At 40.8% G+C, this 25,527-nt stretch overlaps 2 protein-coding genes across 9 annotated transcripts in view; one reads left to right on the forward strand and one right to left on the reverse strand.

Annotated features, from left to right (window-relative positions):
• prrt4b (proline rich transmembrane protein 4b) overlaps positions 1 to 6,431 on the forward strand; it is a 22,484-nt gene extending 16,053 nt beyond the window's left edge. Inside the window, exon 4 of the mRNA XM_005930244.2 lies at positions 3,467 to 6,431. Within this exon, the coding sequence (XP_005930306.1) occupies positions 3,467 to 5,499 (2,033 nt within the window). The 3' untranslated portion in view covers positions 5,500 to 6,431. The remainder of the gene's footprint in view (positions 1 to 3,466) is intronic.
• impdh1b (IMP (inosine 5'-monophosphate) dehydrogenase 1b) lies at positions 6,225 to 25,325 on the reverse strand. 8 transcript variants are annotated; one of them, XM_005930236.3, is made up of 17 exons: positions 24,811 to 25,325; positions 18,781 to 18,879; positions 18,520 to 18,597; positions 15,599 to 15,647; positions 14,320 to 14,421; positions 14,121 to 14,195; positions 12,809 to 12,814; positions 12,395 to 12,601; positions 12,216 to 12,303; positions 11,927 to 12,126; positions 10,054 to 10,144; positions 9,803 to 9,898; positions 9,344 to 9,487; positions 9,077 to 9,221; positions 8,846 to 8,989; positions 8,681 to 8,764; positions 6,225 to 8,340 (listed from the first exon to the last, which is right to left on the reverse strand). In XM_005930236.3, exons 1-17 carry the CDS (start codon positions 25,020 to 25,022, stop codon positions 8,319 to 8,321), a joined length of 1,842 nt encoding a protein of 613 aa, XP_005930298.1. In that variant the 5' UTR covers positions 25,023 to 25,325; the 3' UTR covers positions 6,225 to 8,318. The 8 variants fall into 8 exon arrangements, with proteins under 8 accessions (XP_005930298.1, XP_005930303.1, XP_005930302.1 ...); XM_005930241.3 differs by lacking the exon at positions 24,811 to 25,325 and adding an exon at positions 20,934 to 21,149; XM_005930240.3 differs by lacking the exon at positions 24,811 to 25,325 and adding an exon at positions 20,839 to 21,147.
• Positions 25,326 to 25,527: the final 202 nt, after the last annotated feature.

Here is a 25,527-nt window from a genome sequence, read left to right on the forward strand (position 1 = left end):
AGAGTCCACAAAAGACCTCTTGAAGTCTTTCTGTGTAAAAGGTTCCCAGCATAAGAGGCGAGAGTGTGTCAGAGGCAAGAGTGAGCAGCCGCCGGCACATACCAAACCCTCCTGAGGCCGCTCAGTCGGCCAGCAGCTCAGATGGGACTCTTATTGACATGAGGAAACAAAAACAGGGCGATCATTCAATACCCATCACGTTTTCCACTCAGCCTGCCTCAGTGGAATCCAAGTCATTGCCCTGGAAAGCAGACAAGTGGGCACACAGGTCATTGACATAATGCATATACTAAAACACACCTACTTTATCAGTGGCTGCCACATTCAGAATGTCTGCAGCCATGGGTTTGTTTAATACTCGAACCACATTTCCCACACAGCGACTGTGTTCTGTGATAAGATGACATAGTTGGAGTCAGTGCGAGTACATAGACTGTTTCTATGCTGCTAGTGCGATAACTTTTACAAGATTAAACATAATTTTATCTTATTTTTATTTGATAATAATGAGTGTGTAAGATTTGTTTGCTTGTTTTTTGCATTTTGCACTGATGCAACATGGAATTTGAATTAACCAGTTAACCAATTATCATTTCACTACACTGGAGAAAGGGTTACTGCTGACCTTGATTAATCGTTAGATATTTATTTATGCTTGCTGCATTGCACCAGTGCTTGTCAGCCCACCACATTTGTCCAGACTTGAATATCGTGTTACAGACATTACACATTCCCAGACAATGACTTCTAATGACACTAGTGAGCGCTGACTTTTCCTATAATGGCATCATGAGGTTGACTTTTGCAGCACTGAGTGCTGCACAACTAATATTACATGTCTTTAGCATTCCCGTTTTGTCAGACTAGCAGTCCAAAAGTCAAGGGTACTGTAAATATAATGAAACAAAACAGGGACTGTTATGAAAGTAATAAATGTTTGACCACTCCGTGTTATATGTCAAAAAGGTGGTTTTATTTCTGTCCTTTTTTTAGGCAGATAATCAAGATTTCCTTGGAGCGCTTTCAAATTTAAAGCATGTCGCTGTTCCACACCCATCGGGGCTTGTGTTTATAATTCAGCCATTCTGAATTATGGCAAATTAAATGTCAGCATGGAACAGGATGTTTAGTTCTATTTTGCTTAACAGACTTAATGGTTGCACAGCTTGTACTTAGCAGAGCAGAATGTGGTGTGAAAGTGCTGACTGCAGTCTTGCACATCTAAATCTCTTTCCTGCTCTTAATAATCCAGCATCATCATGAGAGAGAGAGAGAGAGAGAGAGAGAGAGAGAGAGAGATGTGTAACAGAGCCACGTTGAATGCATCTTACTATTAAAGCTTCATTAAGACTTAAGTGAAAAAAACAAAACAAAACAAAGCCACTCACAAAAATCGATCCTTGCGTTTCCGCCCGCTGCTCTGGATCAGCTCAGGGTGTGAAATAAAACTGCTGCATCACATTTAGAGATGCAGAAGTGAGCCTGCGGTGGGCTCGTATTTCCTCAGGCTTGATGTTTTCATCAGTACCTGGGGCTGTGACTCAGCACTGAGGTCAGGAGATAAATGTGAATAATGACAAAACAAACACAGGCAAACAGCAGAGAGGTGCTTTTGCTAAAGCGCTTGTGAAAGTCCTTTTCTGCTCATAGGGATCTGATGATGGCTTTGTTCACAAGTAGCTTACAAATCCATGTAAATGCAAGGATTCACACCCCAAAATGAACGCATATACAGACACAGGTTTTATGGAAAGCACAAAATAAAGGAGTTTTCACGTTGGAGCAAAAAAAAAAACCCAAAAACTGCGATTTCCATCTGGAGCTGCTGACATATTAAACGTAATAGAAACTGCAGCTGCCATACATTGAATCTATATACTTGGAAAAACACCAGGAAAAGCACAAAAATAAAGCATGGGAAGAGACTTGTAAAACTCAGGGCTGTCAAAGAGAAAAGTGGATTTGGTAAAGAAAACTGTCCCTGTTCAAAAATAACAAGCCCACCTATGGGAGTTTCCCTGTTTGCAGGCGGGAGTCGAAGGGAAATCAAAAACAAAAGAATGAATTAGGTGACCAGGACAGGGTGGGATGGGAAACGCAAGAATATAACCCATAAAAGACATGTGAGAAAGAGTTCAGAAAACCACATGAATTCCGCTTTTATTTTTACTCAGGAAACAAATTAGACATCTTCAGCCTATAGGCAAAGATTTGGGGGGGTTGCGGTTCTGAAGTCTACACATTCATGTTCTTAAACAGGCATTTAACATTACCATCGGATATAATGGATTCTCCAGTTAACGCTAGATGGGTTTCAATTACTGTTGCAGACAAAAGTAGTGGGAGTGCCTTTTATATGCACTTGGCCAATATTTTAATCAATAAAAACATCACTTTCTGACACGTAAATGATTCCAAAATATATCTATGAGTGTGCACTACATTAAATCTGCCTGCTGTGTGATTTAATAGGCTGTCAGTTTATCCTGCCCATTTGTCCCTGTCTCTGTGGTCTCTTTTAGCACCTGGATTTTTATGGTGGAGTTATTGTCTCTGATAAGCCTGCAGCAGAATGACTAATGATCCTGTGTGTGTGTGCAAATCCCTGATATGCAGTTAGAAGCTGTTTCTCTTCAGCTGCATTTGAATACATATTCTTTATAAGCTTCCATTGTTAGCATGGGTCCTTCTTTTTTTGTTGTTGTTTTGCTCTTTTTCATGGTGAACGCAGTATCGGTTGTGCTTTATGAAAAAGAACAAGCACCAGTTTGTGGAGCTCAGTGATGCAGAGACTAGAAGGCTGAAAAAATGTTTGTCTGATTGCCCATCTGTGAGGCATTATGCTGTGTGAAGTGCCTTATGTACATCCTTTTCGAGTAATTGAAGTGCATAAACATGTACAGGGTAGATGAGCTTTACAGACGTCTCTGCAAATTTTGTACAAACACACATATGCATGGCTACTCCTTAATTTACAAAGCCAAGCCACTTCCTTTGCAGTGCTAAAACATGTCTAACAAAATCACAATTAACTATAGCTGCATGGAAACTCCAGATGGCTTACGTAACGCAAGAACTAGCTCTTGTGGTTCGGAGTGGGCTGATCTCACTCACACACACTCACATCACACACCCACACTCAGCCACACATGCATACCTCTGCTTTTGGGCCTCGCTCGGTTTGAACAGCTTACAAGATTTTACACAGGATTAGCACATTAGGAGAACGTTCCCCATCCTGGGCCCGAGCCCATTTGTTTTCTGACTCTGATAGTTTTACTATTAAATGCTTCTGTGTATTCTCATTAGAACTCCATTAGTGCATTTTCAAGTGATATAAAAGTGTCCGTACATGTTTACAGCTACTGTCAATTCAAAGTTTATGCATTTTCTTTTTCTCTGTTTTTATGAAAACTCATTCAGTTATTAATGTTCCAGAATCATCTCTACTTTTTTCTTTTTATAGACCTTCCCTCTGAAACTCCCCATATACTTCTGTATACTGAAGACTGGATGTCCACCTCAACCAACGTCGCTAAAGAAGGCTGTAATCGCTCCACCACCACATGGGATTCCACAACCTACATGGACATTAAGCCCACAGAAAACGCCACTGTCATCAACCAGTCAAGTAGCCCCTTTCTGATCCCAGCTCCACCGATGTTGGTGCCCTTGTACACGGACTGGAACAGCGCTATGGCCACGTGGGGCCTGGCCTGGGAGGCCCACATTTACGGTGCTGGTTGCGTCTTTGCGATGCTGACGATTGCCTCAGCACTGAATCTGCTCTGCTTACCACTGCGATGCCCAACTGGTTGTGGCTACTTTGCTCTGGTTAGCCTGTTCATATTAGCTGCTGGTTGTACCAGGTCCTTCTCACTCCTGTATGATGCCTATGGCCACGAGGACCGCCTACCCTCCACAGAGGCCTCACTGATGCTCTACGAAGCACCGTTTCCCTGCCTCACTGCAGCTTTTGGTCTGGTTTTCCTTCTCCTGTCCATGCGCTCACGGATGCAGCTTTCCTACTCGGCCTTTCAGAGACCCTGTTTCCTGGCCTGCCTGGTTGTCCTGCATTTTGCAGCTGCATTCGGTCCAGTTACATTTCTGAAGTTCTACCAGCAAAAGCCTCCTCTGTGCCTCTTTCTGTCACTCATCTCCCGGGGAACCTTTGTGGCACTGGCAACTTTTCTATCAGCTGCCTATTTTGTGTTCTATATCTACGTGCGGGCAGACTCGAAGCACATCTATCACCTGAATAACACATCTCCAACGCCTGCTGAGCGCTACAACCGCTGCCCTTTTGCTGAAAGCAGGGAGTGGGATCGTGCTGCTGCAACGGTGTGTCTTTCAGCATTGTTTTCATTGGCGTGTGCAGGACTTCAATTATACGCAATGCTCAATGCAATGGGTGTTGTGGGTGGAGCGGAGGTCTTCCATCCTTGGCCGTGGTGGGCGTTCCAGTTTAGCTGCAGACTCTGTGAGCTCGGGGTTTGTCTCACCTTAGCCTTAGTGGTTGCACAGCCAGTTTATTGTTCTGACCACCTTCCAGCTGCTGGAAGTTGTTGGACCGAACTGTTGGCATCCAAGTCACCCATCCTGCCTGGAAGCTACCAATGGACCCTGAGTCAGCAAGAGAAGCTAGCTATTGTTGACACTATTGGACTTGGAGAGACTGAGAGTCTCCCGCTTTACACTCTGGTGGATGAAAGACTTGGCAGCAGTCTGAATGGCCTGGACCTCCTCTACCACAGTAACCGGGCTTTGGCTTACCGAGACCTGGACATGGATTTACAGAGTTCAGAAAAACTTGAAGATACAGGTGGCAGAGAGCCTTCAGGTGCATCTTCATTCACCAGTGACTCCACCGCAGACCTACGTCCACCTTCACCCATCAACCTACGTCGCAGCATAGATGAGGCGCTCTTCAGTGAAGCCTTGTTTCCCATGAGCCTCTTCAGCCCTGCTAGTCCTTTTCAGTGCAGTGACCAATCAGTAAACAAGCACTGGACACTTCCCAGCAACGGACTCTGTGATCCCGTCTCTGCCGACGCTGGCCTTTATCGGACCTCCTCCTGCGTGGAGATAGCCTCTCAACCCCAGCCACCCGAATCTGAGGGTAATGGTGTTGAATGTGCTCCGCCATCTCCCTCCCTGAGCTCTTCTTCCAGCTGTTCATCACCTGAACGATGGAGGGGAAGCTCTTCCTCCTCTTCCCTCTACCGAGCCTCTCTTGGAAGCTCGCTGGTCCTCTGTGCAAGCCCAGAGAGACATGCACGACAGCTTCTCCAACAAGGCGGCACGGGTAACGTGGCATCCTCTGGCCACCAGGGCCATGCAGACCTGCAGAGGCACTATCACACATTGGGAGCAGCCTCACAAGAGAGCCTGGATCTAGACACGTCGACAGAGGCAGACCGATCTGTCCAGGAGGAATTCATCAGTGTTTGCAGACAAATCGATGCTTTGAGCATCTGCAGTGAGACTATTGATTTATGAAGTAGTCTGGTCAAATGAGGGTTATACTGAGGACTTTAGGGTGACTACTATGTGCAGCAAGCTGACTGTCCAGGAGTTTTACAAATTGATAGTGCATGGTTAGCGGTGTATACACTATGGAAGAGCTACAGCTGCCAAAATATAGTTTTTGAAAGGCTTTGTTATGTGGTAAAAAGATAAAAGGGTCTAAGTGCCAAGAATGTCAAAAGCCAAATGGTAATTTGTAACTTTTACATGTTTGATAAAAGCAAGTGACATTTGATACAGTCGTTTAGTGAGTGGTGATCTAACAAGAACTGATTTGTACAAATAATTTTATCGCATTCCAACATTCCAATAGATAGTACTGTGAGTGAAGTAAGCACTTATTAAATACTACTGAAGTCAGACTCCTTCCAGTTCTACAAAATCATCAATTCTCATGTCAAATGAATGGGAGTCAAGTATTTCAAGCTTAAAAAAACAAAAAACATACCACTAAGCTACGCATTTGCAGTTATGATGCAGCAGTGCCCTCTACCGGTATTAAGCACAAGCTATTTGTCACATGCTTCTATATAAACAATCCAGACAGCATATTAATGACCAGCTTACTAACTTATTTATGTTTATCTATAACTTTGTCAACATATTGTTTAATAAAGATTTGTTTTTATAGTAAGTTTGCTTCTTTTATATCTTGAAACAAATAACTTGGTTCATACAAAAAGACAACAGCCCATACATGGTTTTATTCATTTATTCTTTTTACTTTGATGAACAGCAAAAGCAACGTTCCTCTGTCGAGTGTTTTACTGTAAACATGTTCTGACACAACAGTCCTCAAATTCCCCTAAACGATTTACTACATACAAAGTCTTTTTAGTCCATCTAAAAAAAATAATAATAATAATAAAAATTAAATTGCAGTTTTCTTGTAATTTAGATTGCAAGTTGCATAAGCAACCGCTGTGTTTTGGCAACGCTTGTGAGGCTGATAAGGCAAAAAAACAAAAACAACAAAAAAACAAAACACTTCAAATAACTGTATTTGTGCCTTTTTAGATGGACCAACAGGACTCTGTACTTGACAACTTAAGACGTTTTAAAAACCTGAATTACAACTTTAGGTGGGGAAACTGAAAACAAGCAGCAGTCATTTCCAACTACAGGTATACAAGTCTCCATATATTTTCATGTACTTTTTGCAATTCAGCCCAGCTGCAAGATCATGTTAGTCAAGTGAACCCTGCGCAGGGTGTAATACATTAGCCAGTTAGGAAAACAATTCTTGCTTACACTCTGGGCCACAAAAAACAAAAACATAACTTTGTATGAAAATGTTAGAAAATAAACCTACTCCTACATAAGCTTAACGATAAAAAACAAGCAAACAATGAGACTGTTTCAAAGCAAGAAATGGAGTCAAGAAGGTCTGTAACATTATGCATTTCAATGCATTTTCACATAGCCGTCTTACAGCTGTTACCCACCCCCGTTTCAAGGCATGTCTCCAGTGAAAAGACACTTTAAGACTCCGAGAAACTATGCCACGACGTGAAAAGAGCAGGAACAAACAAGTGAGAAGCAACTTGTTGCACCAATTTTGGTTTTTAACTTATAAAAGAAGTGTCAAACGAAGTGTAAATACACTTGGCAGTATGTATGCAATTAACGCAGAATATAAATACAGCCACGGTTGGCTTAGTGAAAAAAAACATGCATATCAAAAACCCTTCATGCTCATTTCAAAGCCCCCCTCCCCGAGACTATACAGGTTTAATATAAAGCTTTTGTTGTTTTTAATATATCTAAAAGTATTCAAAGTACGGGCAAAGAAACTCAACTATTTTTGATTGACACATTTTTATTGTTTTTTTTCCTTTAAATATACCTGATCTTCGGATTTTGGTCCTCTCCTTGCTCAACACATGAACACTACACATCGAGATGGGACACTGGTTATTCGGCTCAGTATGTCTAAGGGGTAAATGAATATTCACGAAGATAAAAAGGTTGCAGGTCTGACCTCCATCTACTGTTGACACTGGAGGAGACTAACTTGACCAGATGACTACCATGGCCGTGTATTTCTGACTGCACGATACACCGAGTGAATGAATGCTCAACTATAAGCGGCTACTCTTCGTGCAGCGCGTACCTGTAATGATGTTTGCCGTGATCGACTGCCACGCTGCACAAATGGAGCAGAAGTGTTTCTCTTGTTGTTTGCACGTGTGTATTATTCTGGTTCCAAAATGGGATGTTTGAGGCAACTCGCAGGTAAACATCAGGGGGAAATTAAGAAATAAAGACAAAAAAAAAGGATGCTGATGGGACCTGCGCACAATGACTGTTGTCAGCTCACTAACAGAAACAGGACAAATAAACATAGCGCACCTTCACTTTGTCTGTCCCCACACACACACATACACAAAACTATATCACACATTCAAGCACACTACTCTTAATTCAACCACTTTGTTCTCTCACTGCCATCGACACGCACATATAACTGGGATCGGGCTGTATAGCTGTGATACAGGTGTGTGTTTTTCCAAAGACCCTGATGCTCTGCTTAAGTGCAAAATCCAAGGTGTTCAGAGAGTTAGGTGTCAGTTTGAAAATTCACACTTCGCTGCGATGCCCCTCCTCCCCCTTCTTTTCTCCCCTCCCTCTAGACCAGCCGGGTAAGATCAGAAAGAGCAACAGTGAATATGATGCTGCAGAGGGGGTGTAGTTGGCGGCATGTGTTCTAGCAGAAGTAGCGATATAACATTTGGTCACTGTAAGGTTGGGAAGGTCCTGTGCACTGGGTGATCCACATGTCACACCCCTGTTCAGTAAAGCCTCTTCTCAAATCTGTGGAGGCAAAGAAACACCAAATCAGCTAGTTCATGAAAGGATGCATGGGCACTGTCTGTGCTACCGCGTATCATGCTTTACCCTCCATTTCTCTCAGTGGGCTCACATATTACAAAATGAAACTCATCTTTTCTGAGGTAACATCAGGCAAGCAGCAGCAGCAGTTTCTTATCGACTTCTACTCTGATTTTTTTCTGTTTGCTGCTCTTTAGAAACCAGAAAGATTAAGAAACGGCTGCCCATCTTTTATATACAGTTTACACTCTACAGTGTTTATATCAAGTAGCTAAAATATGACTAAAAGAAAAGACATTCTTTTGTGGGTTTTTGTACTTACGAGTGGAGACCATGAACACCACCCTCCACCTGTGCAGATAATGTGCGCTTCTCAAACTTCAACTCTCCAGAGTACATCATGGAACTGTATAAAACATACAAGCACCATCATACATACTGCTTATAAAAGCATCTCATAACCTTAAAAAACATACACACAACTCACCGAAGGACGGAAAGACTCTTTGCCCCAATATCTTGGCACCCATGTTGGATTCCTGCTATCAGGTATGGTACAAACTTGTGAATGGAACCCTTGTCCTGGACTGAGCCCGACACACCCTGGGCTACTTTCACTTTGTCACCCTCACTGTGGACAACATAGCACCAAATTCATATACATCCCAGTGGTTCACAATATTACAATAGCTGTAGCTTTTAATAACCTCACACATACCTAAAATAGCGTTTCTGACTGCTCGTGCTTTTCTCCATTGCATCCAGGGAGCCCATACCACGATACTTTTTCAGTCGCACACCGTCTGCAAAGAAGTACTCTCCAGGAGCCTCAGTTGTGGCTGCTAGCAAGGAGCCCATCATAACTGGAGTGAGAGCAAATTTCTTGTGAAAGACAGCTCCACTGTATAGAAATCTTGACATTTCTAAAGACCTATATGAAATATTAGCTTGAACAAACTGCACGTCGCCATCTCTTAAAGCTCACCAGTTGATGCACCGAGAGCTAAAGCCTTCACCACATGTCCCACAGTTTGAATGCCACCGTCAGCGATGACTGGCACACCGAAACGCCTAGCATACTCTGCCACCTTGTACACAGAGGTCCCCTGGGGTCGTCCACATGCCATGACTAGAAAGTAGAAAACAGATCAAACGTGACTGCCATGTTGTTTTAAAAACACTGTTTTTGTTCGTTTGTTTGTTTCAGTATAAACATGACCTAGTCTGAACATGAGACCGGTCCCCATGGCAACACAGAACAGAGGCCTTGGCAAATCACCATGACAACTAGGAGTGGTCTCAGGGTATTAGTTTCCACTAGCAACTGATGGCCTTTTCATCTTAGCATAGCTCATTGCCGGAAAAAGGATCGGCATAATTTTTTATAAATACTTATCACTACACTTAAGTTCTATCATCATATCATGGTTTCCACACTGAATACCTTCTTGTGTGATGCAGATGGAGCCGCAGCCCATGCCGACTCTCAGAGCATCCACGCCGGCATCAATCAGATTTTTGGCCTGGGCTGCTGTGACCACTGTAGGAAAGGTGGAAAAGTGAAAACTGTCAAGAAATGTGTGCAAAAAAAAAAATATATATATATATATATATCTGTTTATTTTGTTGTCATTTATGTTACTGTTCATAAAGGGACAGCCATATAATACTCACTCCCCACACCAACAGACTCACCATTTCCTCCCACCACTTGTAATTCTTGATACTTCTGCTTAATATAGTTTATCATGTTGATCTGATACACCGAGTTGCCTTGCGACGAGTCCTAAGAAAAAAAAAAAAAAAAGAAAATATATATAAAAAAATTTTATGGATTAAACAGAATAAGTTTAGACCATAAAATACAGTAACACCTAATAAGTCAAAACAGACATTTGAATGGCGTCGCTGTGTGATTATTTTACATGTGGTTGTTTTTTTTCCTGTTTAATAATATTCAACATTGCTATCAATACATTTTTAAAAAAAAATGGGTTTAAAAATATAAACAACTGTGGGATACTGTTTGTCCGTGATTTAGACAGGGGGAACAAATTGTGGCAGGATCAGCCTGATGTTATTTGTATCCCGCTGTAACTTTACTGAATAAAGAGCTATCATCTTCAAAATGTCAGGAGTAGTTAGTCATTACAACAAGTGTTTGTGAACTAAAAATCAAGAATGTGGGATACTGTGTGATTTGAAGAGCCCAACGCCTGCTCCCGACGAAGGGAAAACCAACTATGCAAGGGCACTTGTGCCTTGGCACTTGTGCAGGTGAAGCCAAAGGGAAGATATGCTTCACCATATTTTCTAGTCTTTGGCTTAGAATGAAGTTGGTTTGGAAACATATTCAGCTATGCTTCATCTCCTGCTTTGCGTTTGTGTAGGTGCCCCGTGCTAGCAGTGTCCAAGTGTTGTTGTTTCCCCCCCCCTTTTCATACCGCCCCCCCATTACAATGGCTCTGCACCCCTAGGGGGCGGACCCCACGGATCCATGGATTTATTTGTGGACTTAGTCACATATCTCCTTGAGAATTTTACTCTGTAATCATTAACATCTAAGCTACAATTTTAAAACAAAACACAGCAACAGGAAGTATGATTTGGGCTATAACATCAGTTTGTAATTTACCTGCAATACTGAATCGCACCACAAGGTGGTACCCATTCCATTTAGTTGTGTTTAGTTACAGTAGAGTGTTCTACACAGAGTCTGACAGTTTCTCATCATGCATGAATAGTGCCTGTACTCTTTTTCGAGATCTATTCAATTCAATTTTATTTATATAGCCCCAAATCACAACAAAAGTCACCTCAAGGCGCTTCAGACCTGCCATTATATGGCCAATATTAACAACAGCCACACTGCTAGGCTCTTCAGTGAAACCAAAACATGTCACAGGTTTCACATCCTGTCGCCATTTAACAGTAGAATCACCGACAGACCCCATAACATTTTAAAATTGATGTCAATGTTAAAATAAAACCCCATAATCTCATATTGCATCTCAATTTCTGTGTAGCACTCTGTAGTGTCAGTTTTAAAATGCAGTCAATGACCAGTTCAATCCCTTTCAATGTAAGTGCCCCGTTTTAATACTTTCTTAATGTTAGTATCTCCAATTAAAAATCAGTTTTTGTAAGTTTACTACAGTAGTTTTTTTTTTTCCTTTTCAAGGCTAATTATTTAGATGTCTTATTGCGCTGTTTATAGTACTGTTTTTTTTATGAATTCTAAAATATGTTTTAGCTATACAATAATGTAAGAAAAAAACAAAAACAAACAAACCTTAAAATAATTTCCAAAACTATTAAAATACAATCTGAAATATTTCTTAATGAGAAAATTATAGAAATTAGCCATGTGACTGACAGTGGCTGCCATTTAGCTACAAGCTGCTCTGAAATTTGAAATGAATCTTCTAAGTAGTGCCGATGGGGGACAGTTTTTATGACTGTAATGACAATAAAGATTTATCTTCTCTACAATACATCCAAGTATCTGTGATGTGACCGATCATTATTAAAGCACCGACCACAATCTAACTTTTTAAAAAGCACCAACCAGTACAACGACATCAACTCCAGCTTGCACCAGCAGGTCCAGTCTGTATTTGTCGTCCTCCCTGGTTCCGATAGCAGCACCACAGAGAAGCTGTTTGCGTGAGTCTTTGGAGGCGAGGGGGTACTCCCGGTTCTTCTTTAGATCCGTTCTGGCAATAATGGCCACCAGTTCATCGTTATCATTTACAATGGGAAGCTTGCCTGGTTACACAGAAAGTCGGGCTATTAAAATACAATAACCAAAAAGAAGTCCAACATCTATTACACAAATACTTTTTCTTTAAATTCACCTTTTTTGCTGCGCTGCAGAATATCATTGGCTTCTTTTAGTGTAACACCAGCAGGAGCCACTACCAACTCCTCCCTCTTAGTCATAGCCTGAGAGAAGACGGGGTCAGTGTAAAAATAATCGGGTAAAGCCAAGTTTTTATAAATGACAGAGTTTCTTAAAAGCAACAAGAACACACACCTCCTCCAAAGGCTTGCCACGGTCTTTCTCAGAGAGGAAGTCGATATCTCTGGAGGTGACAATACCCACCAGTTTGCTGCCCATTTTTCCTGTCTCTGTGACAGGAATACCAGAGAAACCATGTCTAACTTTGGCCTCAAACACATCCCCGACTGTGTGGCGTGGACTCATAACAACTGGGTCTGTAATAAAACCCTGTTCGAACCTCTGGAAGCCAACAGAAACCAAAACAATTATTTTCCACTGTACATCGGTAATGTGGCAAAAAAAACAAAAAAAAAAACAAAAAAAACCAGCAAAAGCCAAAACACACTACACAAAAAAAAAAAAAAAAAAAAAATCGTTAGCAGAAGCAGCAGAAAAACAGTAAGTAACACACACACACACACAAATATACACATGTGACGCCATTACCATAGCCTATATAGGGACAAGATGGGACACCATAACAAGAAAAGTCAAGAGCATGAATCACACAACAGCTGAATTATGTTGGTTGAGGTAAAGGTTAGCACTAGGGCTGGGCCATATTATACCGTTCACAGTAATACCGGTACAATGTTAGGCAACGATAAGAAATTAAAATATCGCGATATGTTATGGGTAACACGCGCATGCGCAGTGCCTTTGTTTTCATATGCACATGGCCGAAAAAGCATGGCGGCAACGGAGAATGAGAAAGGAGAAAGCGGATTGTTGAGTGAAATGGATGAACCAGAATTCGTTTGTAAATCTGGTGCCACTTCAGTGATGTGGAACTGGTTTGGCGTTTGTCCGTCAGATACACAACAAAGCACATTTTGTTGTAGAACATGCAAGCAGCCGTCTTTATTATTTGTCGGACTAAGGCGCTCGTAAATCTGGGAGTAATTTGGGTCCTAAACTCCGTCCGATTCAGGTCCCAAAGTCAAACAAACACTGCGGCATCACTGAGAGTTAAAAACTGTCTAAATTCTTTCATCTTTAATAAAACTATCAGCATTGCTGCTTTACCAGGTGTATGAATGTCTATTAAGTTTAACATCCAGGCATCCATGAGAACAGAATTTATTACACTTAACGGAGTTAGAAGCTAGCAGGACGTTAGCGGAAGTTAGCTCGCTAGTTTTGCTAGTTACCCAAGCATGATATAGCATGTTCTGACTGAGAGATTTCTGAAAACATTCAAACGTACAGCTCTGCTATCACTTGTAAAATAAATGAAGACAGGAAACTAATAGTCATTAATATACTGCAACAACACGGGAATAGAGCAGCTGTGATAGAATACAGCATTAATGAATCAATGGTACAGAAGTGGAGGAAGCAAGAAGTATGAGTTGAATAAAGTTTGATTTATCTGACTGCTTTGTTTCGCTTAATGTGCCTTATAATCCCGTGCACCTTATGGTCCGAAAAATACGTATTTGACTTTTTTATTTGGCACACTGCAGTTTAATGTTGCAAAGCACCTCTTTTTAACTTCAGTGGATATATTTTATATACTATATATGCACATTTAAATAAAAAAAAAAAAAAAAAAAAAAAAAGTTATTTAAGAGAAAGTAAATGGATCGAGTTTTTTTTTGTGCTAGTGAAGTTGTGGAGTTGTATTTTGTCTCGCGTCAGTTATATCGTTATCGCAAATTTTCAAATATATATCGTGACAAATATTTTTGGCCATATTGCCCTGCTTTAGTTAGCACCCTTTAATGTGTATAAATATTTGTATGCAGTCACAGTTTACCTTGACCTTGCGGACCTCGTTGGCTTGGAATTCTGGTGTGCAGTTGTGGTGAATAATGCCAATGCCTCCCATTAGCTACCAAATTTTTTTAAAGAAAAAAGAAAGAAAGAATGAGATGTGTGCGCTTTTTGATTAAACAGTTACGGAAAAAAAAAAAAAAAACAAAAAAAACTGTGTCCTTAAGATGCTAGTTTCTTACCGCCATAGCTATTGCCATGGCTGACTCTGTCACAGTGTCCATGGGGGAGGAAATGAGAGGGGTTTTCAATGTAATCTTCCTGGTCAGTGCTGATGTCAGGTCCTGAAAGACAAAAAAATAGGGGATTGAATATTTTGCATGTGGTCCACCAGGGGGCAGAATGAACTAGATAGCCATGAAGGACTTCACTGTAAATATCCTTCAGATCAGACACCAGAAGGACACAACAAGGTTAATACAAGCAAACTTTTATAAAAACGGGAAAACAATGGAGCCAATTTTAAGCTTAAAAAAAATATTTTAAGCTTTAGATTTAGTTCATATTAGATATGAAATGCCTCCAAATTAAAAGACACTGACATAACATACTGCAACTGTTGTTCCTACCAGGGAAAGAAACATGACACTGTCTGGAAAAAAATAGGGATGAGCCACACTACAGTGTCCAACGACCAGGTTTACTTTTACTTATCGCCGATTCCCAAAACAACCAGTTTCAATCCACTGGCAGAGTGAAAATAATAACATTCCACTAACATGGGAAACCAGGGAAGTGGCTCAACAGTATCTGATGTAGACATAAACTATAGTGGGTGCTTGCAGCGTTTTTTTAGAGGTTTATGGTGAAGGCCAGAGAAAATGCCTAACGCCACTTTGCCAGAGCACACAACTGCACCAACCTGCTAAATTCTACTGTGAGGTATTAAAGAATGTGAGGAAGACCATGACTGCAAACAATGTCCCAAAACACCACCACCCTCAACACACAGCACTACTTCATGCTTCTATGCCTCAAAGTATTTAGACTTATTCACTATTCAAGGTTGTGCAAGCATTTGTGTTAATTAAGCATGAATAGGTTCACTATCCTGAGAAAAACTAGGGCAGACCAAGACTGTGGAGAAAACAACTAGAACATAATATGGCAGCCAGGCAAATATGTCCCATAGTAAAGAAAGCACTCTAACTCGTAAGGAAACAGAAAGAGATTAAAACTAAATTAAACCTCCAGATAGACGAAGCAGAGGAGAGGGATTTCCCGTAAAGCCCTGAGATTAACCCCCCTTTTGCCTGCTGCAAGATGAGTAACTAACCGGACACAAATGTGACCACAAGGCTGAGGGAGCAGCCAGTGGGTGACCACATTGGGGGGGGGGGAATAAAATAAAATAAAAAAATAAAAAAAATAGCAAAGCAGAAAGAGACCAAAAGATGCAGACTGTTTTAAAAGGGCAAAAATATGACTCAGATTCCTTGTTCACATGTGTACGCTACTCACCACTTCGTCAGAGGTAAAGTCGATGAAGCCAGGTAAAATCAGGAAATCGCTGAAAGACATAAGCAAAGTGCAAAGTAAGGGGCTAATAGCAGCAGTTTAGCAGTATTGTGAGGTCTAAAACTCCAACAACACCTCAGAAATATTCCAGGAGATGGTGTTCTATATGTTTCAGTGAAAGCTTGTAATGGTATGCCTAAGAAAACCAGATGAATTAAAGGATTTCACAACTTTGAGGAGTATCTCAAAGCAAATGGGGTGTACTGAACAAACTAATAAAAGTACTACAGATCAACAACTGGGGGGGGGGGGGGTTTAAGTAAACTGTAGTGATAACAGAACTATTTAGATTATCAAAGAATGTGAATAGACTTCTGATTGTAATCAAGGCCTTGTAATAATCTGAGTTTTTTTTTTAAGTCACTTTCCTTCAGAGTCACTCCTCTCCTTCTGTGTAATATTTTATCCAAGGACAACAACCCATTTTTGGACGCTCTTGCACCACATCGTGGTTCCCAGAAAATTACAAAATGGCATTGCGGCTGAGTACAGACACTAAGTGCAGCTGGGTGCGCCCTCTACTTGGTAAAAAGCTACAGTTGACCTCTTTTCAGCTCCTGGCCTGTATAAACACAATAAGAGGCAGAAAGATGAGTGAAGCAGCGAGCGCCAGACATGGGAATGATGTGTTTATTTTTCAGCTTGAGTCTGTATGTATTTTGTGGGTTTTTTGAGATGTTTATGTAAGAGAGAGAGAGAGGGGGGGGGGAGCAGGGGACAAATGGAAATAAGGAGGAATAAGTGAAGCTTTATACATCTAGTGAATGTTGGAGGAAACTATGAGGTAACAGTACACAAACATAAAGCGGGTCTAACTGAGAACAGGAGTAGAGAAATCTGGTAGAAGGCTTTGCCTACCCTCACTTTAAAGCGCAAAACGGGACAAGCAAAACGTCCAGGGAACATCTGCTGTCATTTAGCAGAAGCCACAAACCGCAGCTGCAGCACACAGACTATACTGTCTGCTTACTGCTGACCCCAAGTCAGCAGTAACCTGATTGCCGTGTTGGCTTTGACTCCTAAAGAAAACACTGGCTCGGCCATATCGGCCAGGTTGCATTTGAATGTTAAATGTAGACAAATCTACCATGCTAATGGTTTCAAAGTAAAACCAAAGGCCACAACAGGCCTTCACCTGTCAGCTTTTTCCCTGGCACTGAAGTTGTATAGTTGTGTGTATTGTCACAGTTTTTAGCCGCACTGTATTATTATTATTAATATTATTTTGGTTTTAGTTAGATTTCAGAGCTTGGTTGAGGGTAAAACTGACACTGACTTTGAAAGACAAAGCACAGAAACGAAGCTCTGAAGGTATCAAGGTTTGTACAGCACTATGTGCCCACACCCTACAATCCTATTATTAAAGTTAATTGGTACAGGTTAGATCTCTGTATCCGAGTCACCTCCCTTTATTAAAACTGACTACCAAAGTAACATTTCATTACTACCTAAAGATCATAATGTCATGCTTAAAATATTCCATCCTTAGCCTGAGGTAACTTTGGCTAAGTGTGACCCCACTCCATTATCAGGTTCTAGGAGAATGCTGCCATGCAAGTTCTCCTTACCAGCTTTAACATTTAAAATGATTTTGAAAGTGTACACTCGGCTCCAAGTCTCAAAAGTTCACACATTTATTTATATAGCTTGAATTAAACGGGTTAATTAAAGCCTGTAGCTTTGTGTGGATGGCAGTGACCTCATATGCAACCACAGTAAATACCCTGTTTGTGTCAGAAAGCTGCATTAGAACAGAGACATGTACAGGAAGGAACCTGTAGATGTACTGAACAGTGTCGGCATCTAAAACTCATTTGTGTGCTCTTAACACTGCCTTGAACAGACAGTCGGTATACAGGCAGTCGTGCACCGATACTTTGAGGGCCATTACAGGAAGAAAAGGTGTGAAAGTAGACTTGATTGGAGCAAAATGTTGACACGTCGCATTCAGAACAAGGTTGCTGCATCTGGTATAGCAGGAAGCTGCCACGCACAGAAATCTGATTCTATCTTCCTGCAACTGTGTATCAGTTTCCCTGTTTGACTATTTCCTCCAAGAAAAAAAAAAGTTTGTAATCAAATATTTTTTTCATTCATATAATAAAAAAATAAATAAAAAAATAAATAATTTTTAGGTGGACTATATATGCTGAGTCAGCTATCTGCATTGCGTTAATTAGGAGGTCGAGAAACTGATCTGAATTTCATTCTTATCAATTACCCCTGAAATTCACATGATATCAATTCAGGCAGTCACGTTTGCAACTTTCCCTCCACACGTGACGCACTATAGGGAACTTATGAATGCAGGCAAGATTAAATTGGTTGTTTAGTGCCAAACAACCACTACAACTTAGCTTGCTTTGTTCATTTATGGTTATGAAAATAAAAGGCTATTTACAAGAGTTAATGAAGGAAAATAAGTCTACACAAAATCCAGCATGTGCGTGTCTATACAGCATGTCATCAGAATGTCAAGCAGAGGAGTGCAAGAATTGCAAGAGGTCAGAAATGAGTGCTTTTATCAAAAGTATTCATGCTAAAGAGCACAAGCTGCTCCATCATGCTTTCTGCATTTACAGGAGAGGTCACATACTTTGATGATTAGTTGAAGTTAATAAAACAGCGATGTCCCGTGAAAGCAATTTTCATTCCCATGACCCAAATCAAGTTAAGAATTTCACAAAGCCTTATATCTACCATCTGCCTTCATGCGCCGCGGTTCATGGGATTTTTGATAGTTTGTTGCAGTCAAAATAAAGTTGCTGTAGAAGAACAATTATTTGCTTCTCCTCTATGAATTCACTATTTAGATAGATCAAGGATTTTCAGTTTGAAGGTGACTGTTTTTTTCTTTTACTCACTTGTAAGTCAACCCATCTCCTTTAGAGCATAGCTCTTCAGCCGTTTGACCATCGGAGACAACACACTGTTGGTCAGATCTGCCGGTTCAAAACGTGTTGGCCATTACAAAGCACTGGTGCTTACACTCCACCCACAACTTCGCAAAAAGGTTGTTTTTTTTTCTCCTTTTTTTTAAATGAGGAAACCTTACTTTGAAATTAATGAAAACATTTTCAAGAAAAACAAACGAAACAAAAACTTTGCAATGAAGGGAAACTTACTTGTATGTTAGACCACCTCCAGTGGAGAAGAGCTGCTGTGCCGAGAGCCCATCATCGGGAATGTAGCCTGTGCCACCACTTATTAGGTAATCTGCCATGCTGTCAAATGACCAAAACAAAGCCACTTCAATCAGCTGTTTTAACGCCAACACTCAACATTAGGATGTTCATCTACAGACAGTGTAATGACGCTCTGCAGGAAGACTGCACAGCCACTGTGCAGGCAGAGCTTTGGTGGGTGACCTTCTCACAGGAAGGTATAACCATGGCAACATCAACATCCCCAGCCATCCTGGGGTCAGTGCGCCTGCGTGACAGGTGCTTCCCCCATAAATAATCCTGTACTAAACTTGCAACCTTGCTGGTGGTACTTAAGATGAGATCACCTTTTAAACCCAAAACAGGGGACACTCGGAAACCCACAACACTTCTACGGGTAAATACCACAGCTTAGCCACAACTCACTAAACTAAAATAAAAATCGAGTCTCTGCTCAAGGGAGATGTGTAATACAAATATTAAAAACACGTTATTATTTAATAACTAATCTAATGCCAAACAAACCGCACACGAGGCAGATAACGGTGCACTACTCTCCACACCATCGCGTGTGAAGGAAACCATGGCCGGGTGACCCACTAACATATAACTGCACCATTCCATATTAGCCAATCATGCATGCTTTCGATTTTCAAGGAATGAAATGCAAAACAGAAGAGTTAAAAGATTTGGATTAAATGTCAGAAGAACACGGTAACCTCAAAACGCCGTGTCATCTACACTTGCACGATAACGTTTACTCCCCTAGTGACCCACATTGCATTATCAGCTAGCAAACATTAGCTGCTTGCGCTGCACGCCGGGAGTTAGCAAAAACATGGCAGTCAGACCTGCCTTTGTTTATACAGAGATGCGACTATGCATCATCCGTGTAACCTTATCCATGCTATCGAGGACCCTCCACATCGCTCATTTTCCAGAAGCTATAACGGATTATTACATTTTAGCAACACTTAGCTCACATGCTTATGAATTACCTTGGGTTTCAAATCACTACTCATTTAGGCTTAGCAAACGTTAGCTAACAGGTGAACCTTGCTCCCAAGGTTGGCGTTTGAGTATTTAAACCACGTCGGGGAAAAAAACGCATTCTAATACTTGGTAAATATTTTGGTCCATTTCTATATTGAATAAACCCTCTGGTATATCAGGCGATCGGTGATATTTCAGAAGACTTTTTGAGCGAGTTTGGTGCTGCGTTCAGTGGCATATGTTGCATTTTCCTAAAGCATGTGGTTGCATAAAGGTTGCAAGACCTTATCTAGCATTTCCAGAAACGTAAAGTTTAGTTTGTTTACTTCTACTTGAACCAAGTTCATTGCGTCTAATAATATTAAAATTATGTGAGTAACACCGCTATAATTTAGCTGTTCAAAAATACATAATCACTCAATGAAGTCAGTCTGTCGAGTCAAGCTATTAACCTAAAGTAATAGTAAACCATTACCAGTATACGTAGGACTGAAAGCCTTATCACCACGAGTGTTTTAACAACCACCTTGTACTTGTACTAAACACTAAGCAGTAATTATAAGTAATAAATTAACTGATAAGCTGGCCAAGTCAATCAGTCGTTAATGTTTAACACAAATAATGTTTTCCCCAATAGCGTCAGATTCAGTTTTAGATACTCTCGTGGATATTCATATTGCCCCCTTAAGAGTAATGCCTGCACGAATAAAATAAACATCCTGCTCACAATAAAACAGCTATTTTATAAAAATCAAAAACGAAAACACACATCCCAAAGTTTTCACGCACTGCATCCTGGTTATATGCTGAACTATACGTGCAGACATGTGGGAGAAACCATTAGCATTTAGCATTAGCTATTCTCTTATTTTAGCTTCGCTTGTGGGAGAAAAAAAACAAGGCTCCCGACACTCTAAAAGAAGCTTCTTATATCTTTAAAACCGGTAAGCGAAAGCAATTTAAACTACGCATTTTTTCTGCTATGGTAAACTCAACATCTTTTGCTGATTACGGTTAGCTAGCTACCTCATTGAGCGGATGCCCACGCTGGCCAAAAAGGAGGTAACTTTCCAGCTGTAGACTGAGAGCAATTAAAACAGAAAGCAGTTTGTTCCCGTTACCTCGAAAGACAAACTGGATTTTTTTTTTAGCCAAAAAAACAAAAGAAAAACAGCAGTCTTTTGTGGCTCCAAGATGTAAACGTCAGCGATGAAGCCAGTCAAGAAGTGATTGCCTATCGCTGTCTTCAGACAGTGCGTGTTGGTGTTATATATTAGCAGCAGCGTCACATCCCCTCTCCCCTTCAGGCAAGTTTAACCCTGTGCTTCCTGTGACCCTGAAATCAGGAACAATATCTGGAATCAAAGTAGCAACACGGGCTCAGGTGAAACGTTTACTACACGGATGTGCAGCCAGACTAGTTTTATCACTAACATTTTGTCAGCCTGCCCACAGCATAGTGACAAATCACAGTTATAACCAGGCAATCTTTATATTCAGCTTTAAACACTGGCAGTTTTTCTTTCGCTTAAAAATAGCCCCCTTTTTGTATTGTTGGTAAAATCTCTAATTGTGTGTAATTAGCAAACTATAGTCTATGTGTAAGTCATCCTCATGTGTTACTACTAAATATAGGATATTGGTGTAAATACAAGCTTGGTAGAATAAGGCAGAAGCCTGAATGGTGATTGATCCTACATAGTGCGTGAGCATGAACTTTAACAAAGTGAAAGTGAAAATCAGGTGACCATAGACAGTTCTTTCATATCAGGTTGAAATACAGATGAGACTTTTAAGGCTTAATATCCTTAACCTGGTGAAGCATTGCCTTGAATTTAAATTTTGGTCACATGCAAAGGTTCTTAACAGGATTAAGTGCAATGAAAGGCCAGCACTAACCACATTTCATTCACATGATAACATTTGAACATTTGAATACTTTAACACACTGTAACTCAGGCTGGCTATGCTGACCTAAGGAAAGAACCTTTTTTGAACAAATGTTGTGATCTTTTGTTATTTACTTACATTTTTTTTTTATTAAGAATGCAAAATTCTACCACTGAAAAAAATACCTTACTCTATGTGACATAGTCATTAAAAGTAGAAAACAGCTTACTAGTAGAAAACATATCTATAGGTGTTTTGATTTCTAAAAAAATCAAGTAAGTTCAACTACAACAGAAGTAGGAATGTCTATTTTAAGGATGCCAAATAGTTCCTAAAACTGTTCAGTACACACCCAGTTATACTGAACTGAAATTATAAGGAACATCAAACTACTCCATACAGTGTATGCATCCATACACTTCTTGACAATTTGACAATGTGTTGCCAGGAGCATAAATGTTTTGCATGGCATTACTTTCATCCAATTATATATATGATGGTGGGTGTCTTGTATTCTCTGGAAGGAAAGAATTGGGCTCTTTAACAATAACCCAAACCAGTTCTGGCACAGTCAAAAAAGGTTTTGCACATGGATGACTTCACCAACGTCAAGTATGTTCCAGTTTATTATTAGATATATTCCAGACTTTCAGGAAACAGGTTGAGTTGTTCATTTATGCGCCTCACAGCCAAATAAGTGGCTAATTATCAATAACAGGGTGGCTGAACTGTGTCAGAAGTTAATGCTTTGTTCACCTTAAACTTGTACATTCAACACAAATGTCCATGTAACATAACAGCATGTTTGCTAACAGCATTTCTTACATATTTTGTGAAGCATGTTAAAAGTTCTTTATTTCTTTGCAAATATGACCTAAACCTTCATCAAACTAGATGAAAAAAGCCTAATGAGCACTAAAAGAAAATTTCTTACACGTGACTTGCTTGTGAAACAATAGCTACAACCAAATGTTTGCAACTAACTGTTGATTAGTCTGCACGTGAATTAAATGAATTTCTCCCCATAACTCTGTACAGAATAGCTTCAGCTCCCAGATGTTTGGTGTTGCCTTAACCAGCTCGCTTTAGGTCCCACCCTAAGCATTTCTGTTGACTCAAGATAAGGATTTTGGCGTGCCTGTTCCAAAAAATGACCTTCTTTCTTATCTGAGTGGGGGATTTTTTAGAACACCGGGTTGGAGATTCAGTCCAGATGCCTTTACATTCTTTGTTCCTTCTATGACAACATGCAGAGCTCATCCATTCACACAGCATTACTCTGATAGCTATCTGGCTTGTCCATTTTATCTTTAGCAAACTGCGGTGTTTGTTTTAGGGGGCAGTTACTTTCTCTTTGAAGCCCTGTCATGCACACTATTGTTGTTCAGTGCTGTCCTGATGGTGGACTCTTCCCATTCTGATCCATCACACCATATTATCATATTGACTGAGGACACTTTACTCTAGATTTGCATTATTGATTTCACACTATAACACAAAGTTAGTTGAGATTCTGGAGATCAGCATAAACAAACCACTGTGAATTTCATCTGCTTTGGTGCAAGTGAATGTCGCAGGTACACTGGAGAGGCAACAACAAGACAACCCTCCAAAACAGAGTGGTTTTGCAGGTGATTTCCACAGACCATTGCTCTCTGCTTATCCCTCCTGAGTTTTTTTTTTAGTTTTGCTTTTTACCCGTATCTCTGTCAGCACTAATAGCATGAAGTGGTAAGTGGAGCCTGTACATATTGTCACAAGAATGTTTTCCTTGCAAGGAGTTGAGCCATCACACAAGGAGAACTGGACTGGGCTGCAGAATGGCTTAAACTCTATCTGCTGCTTTGTTTGAAGAGGAACTAAGCAAGAACCTCCAGAAAGCTACTCATACATTTTTCTGACCAAACTGTCAGAAACAGACATATATAAGCATGCCATAAGGTCCTGATGTCCTTTAGTGGCACCTGTGCTCACAGCCCAGCACTGTGCAGCTCTGATAGTGCTCTTTCTGTTCTTGATCACACAAAGAACCAGGTGGCCCTTTCCAGCCCTTCTTGTGAAACAGCCCATCTCCCAGTATCTCTTTCACGCTCTTGAGAGTGTGCTGAGAGACAAATCAAACCTTCTTGTAACAGAACGCATAGATGTGCCATCCTGAAGGACCTGTGTTGCCTAAAGGGGTGTCTAGTACTACTACCAGCAGTGACAATGACACTAACAAAAATAAGTTATTGAGAAATATCAACCATGAAGGATGGGCACAGTCTTTGGCCACTTTCTGCAAAACCATTCCCTTTGTGATGAGTGTACTTTTGCAGAATTAGAGAAAAAGGTTGACAAAGTTTAAAGCACCACTGTATAGATGTTGTTTGTGATCCACAAAATATTTGAGACTGATATTATCACCAGACAATATTCAGAATCACATTTTATGCCCTTAAATCGACAGTCCTTCTTTGTTCTGTGTTAATCCAAGGTGAGAGTTGCTAGATATGTTTGCAAAGGTGACTCAGGGGGGATCCTTTTCCTTCTCTGTGTTGTGTGTCAAATTAAATGTGGGTCATTGCAGATATGGGTCAGTGGTTCCTTTATGCACTGTAGCTATTCTAAGCGCTTGCTTTAGCCTTGTTTATCCTCCCTGCAGCATGCTGCTCACTCCTGCCTTGATGGTGCATCAAAGAGTTGTGAGTGTGTGGGTGGGTACAAGGGGCAGAAGGACCAGGTTAAAAATAGCACATGACAACCTATGACAAGCCATTTTTATTGTATTAGCGCCTGCCCATAAACTCAGTGTTGTTGTCTGCATGGCCTCCAAACTACTAAGAATGCAGCACATTGAAAGCATGATTTAACCTCAAGCACATTTGCAAAGTGTGTGTGTGGACATGTAAATTGATCCAGGTACACAAAGATTATTTACATGAAGCAACCTTGCAAAGCTGCAGCTGGTAAGAGTGAGCTGAACGTACATCACCAAGAGTGGTAACTAACAGCAAGACATAAATTTTCTCTTGCAGCTGAGAAATTGCAGCTGTATTTGAATCAAAATACTGTCTAGTTTGATACCTGAAGGTGTTTTTTTTTTCATATTCTATCCCAGTCACCTACCTCTCTGGGCCTAAACCAGCCTGGATCCGTGTGGCATTGTATCGCTGAGCTGCAGTTTCATGACCGTGTGAGCTTTGCCGGACGTAACGTTTTAATTCCCGGGATGAAACATTGTTACATGAGCGCTGAGTGTCCCCTACAAATCTTCGATAGTCCGCTTGCTGGCTCTCATTCTCTCCTTCTCGAAAGTGCTCATGCCCAAACCCCTCCATTGTTTGTCCAAGACCAGACTTGGAATAACAGATCCTTGCATTGAAATTCAACTTAATAATATCAGAGAAGATATCCAAGAGCTGAAAGCAACATGCAGGCCAAAACAGAGAAGATTGCTTTCTTTAAACCCCTCGATTTATATAAATGTCTTCACCCAAGTTCCGTAAAAGTTAGTGACTTCCAAATGCAAATTCTTCATTTGTTTCTTGATAATCTAATCTGAATTCCCCTTTGTCTGCTCTGTTTACCCTGATGCTGCTCTCCAGTCAGGTTATGAAGCTACACATAGGTATTCCCACAGAGATAACAGAAAAACCCTTCTCAGGCTACACCATCTGTCTGTGAACAGGATGCACCTGCTTACAAAAAAGGCTCCAGCCACCTCTAGGCGTGTCAATAGAGGGCGTCACCTTGGAGATTCTCCCAGTGAGAGGGTGTTGCTGTGGAAATGCCAGGAACTGCACTTTGTTTTGGTGAGGCTGTTGTGCTCATGTCTTCGAAATC

This window comes from Haplochromis burtoni, unplaced genomic scaffold, assembly GCF_018398535.1.
Source record: "Haplochromis burtoni strain Fernald_Lab_line unplaced genomic scaffold, NCSU_Asbu1 Contig_131, whole genome shotgun sequence".
In the NCBI taxonomy this organism is placed as follows: domain Eukaryota; kingdom Metazoa; phylum Chordata; class Actinopteri; order Cichliformes; family Cichlidae; genus Haplochromis; species Haplochromis burtoni.

What these genes read in the sequence shown, in the direction of transcription:
- impdh1b (XM_005930236.3), bottom strand. Translation starts at nt 25,022, where the DNA reads ATGGAGGGGTTTGGGCATGAGCACTTTCGAGAAGGAGAGAATGAGAGC. An exon ending in GCTGGTTTAGGCCCAGAGAG is followed by an intron (nt 18,880 to 24,810) that starts GTAGGTGACTGG and finishes GTCATTTGACAG; the next exon opens with CATGGCAGATTACCTAATAA. An exon ending in GGTGTTCATGGTCTCCACTC is followed by an intron (nt 8,341 to 8,680) that starts GTAAGTACAAAA and finishes TTGCCTCCACAG; the next exon opens with ATTTGAGAAGAGGCTTTACT.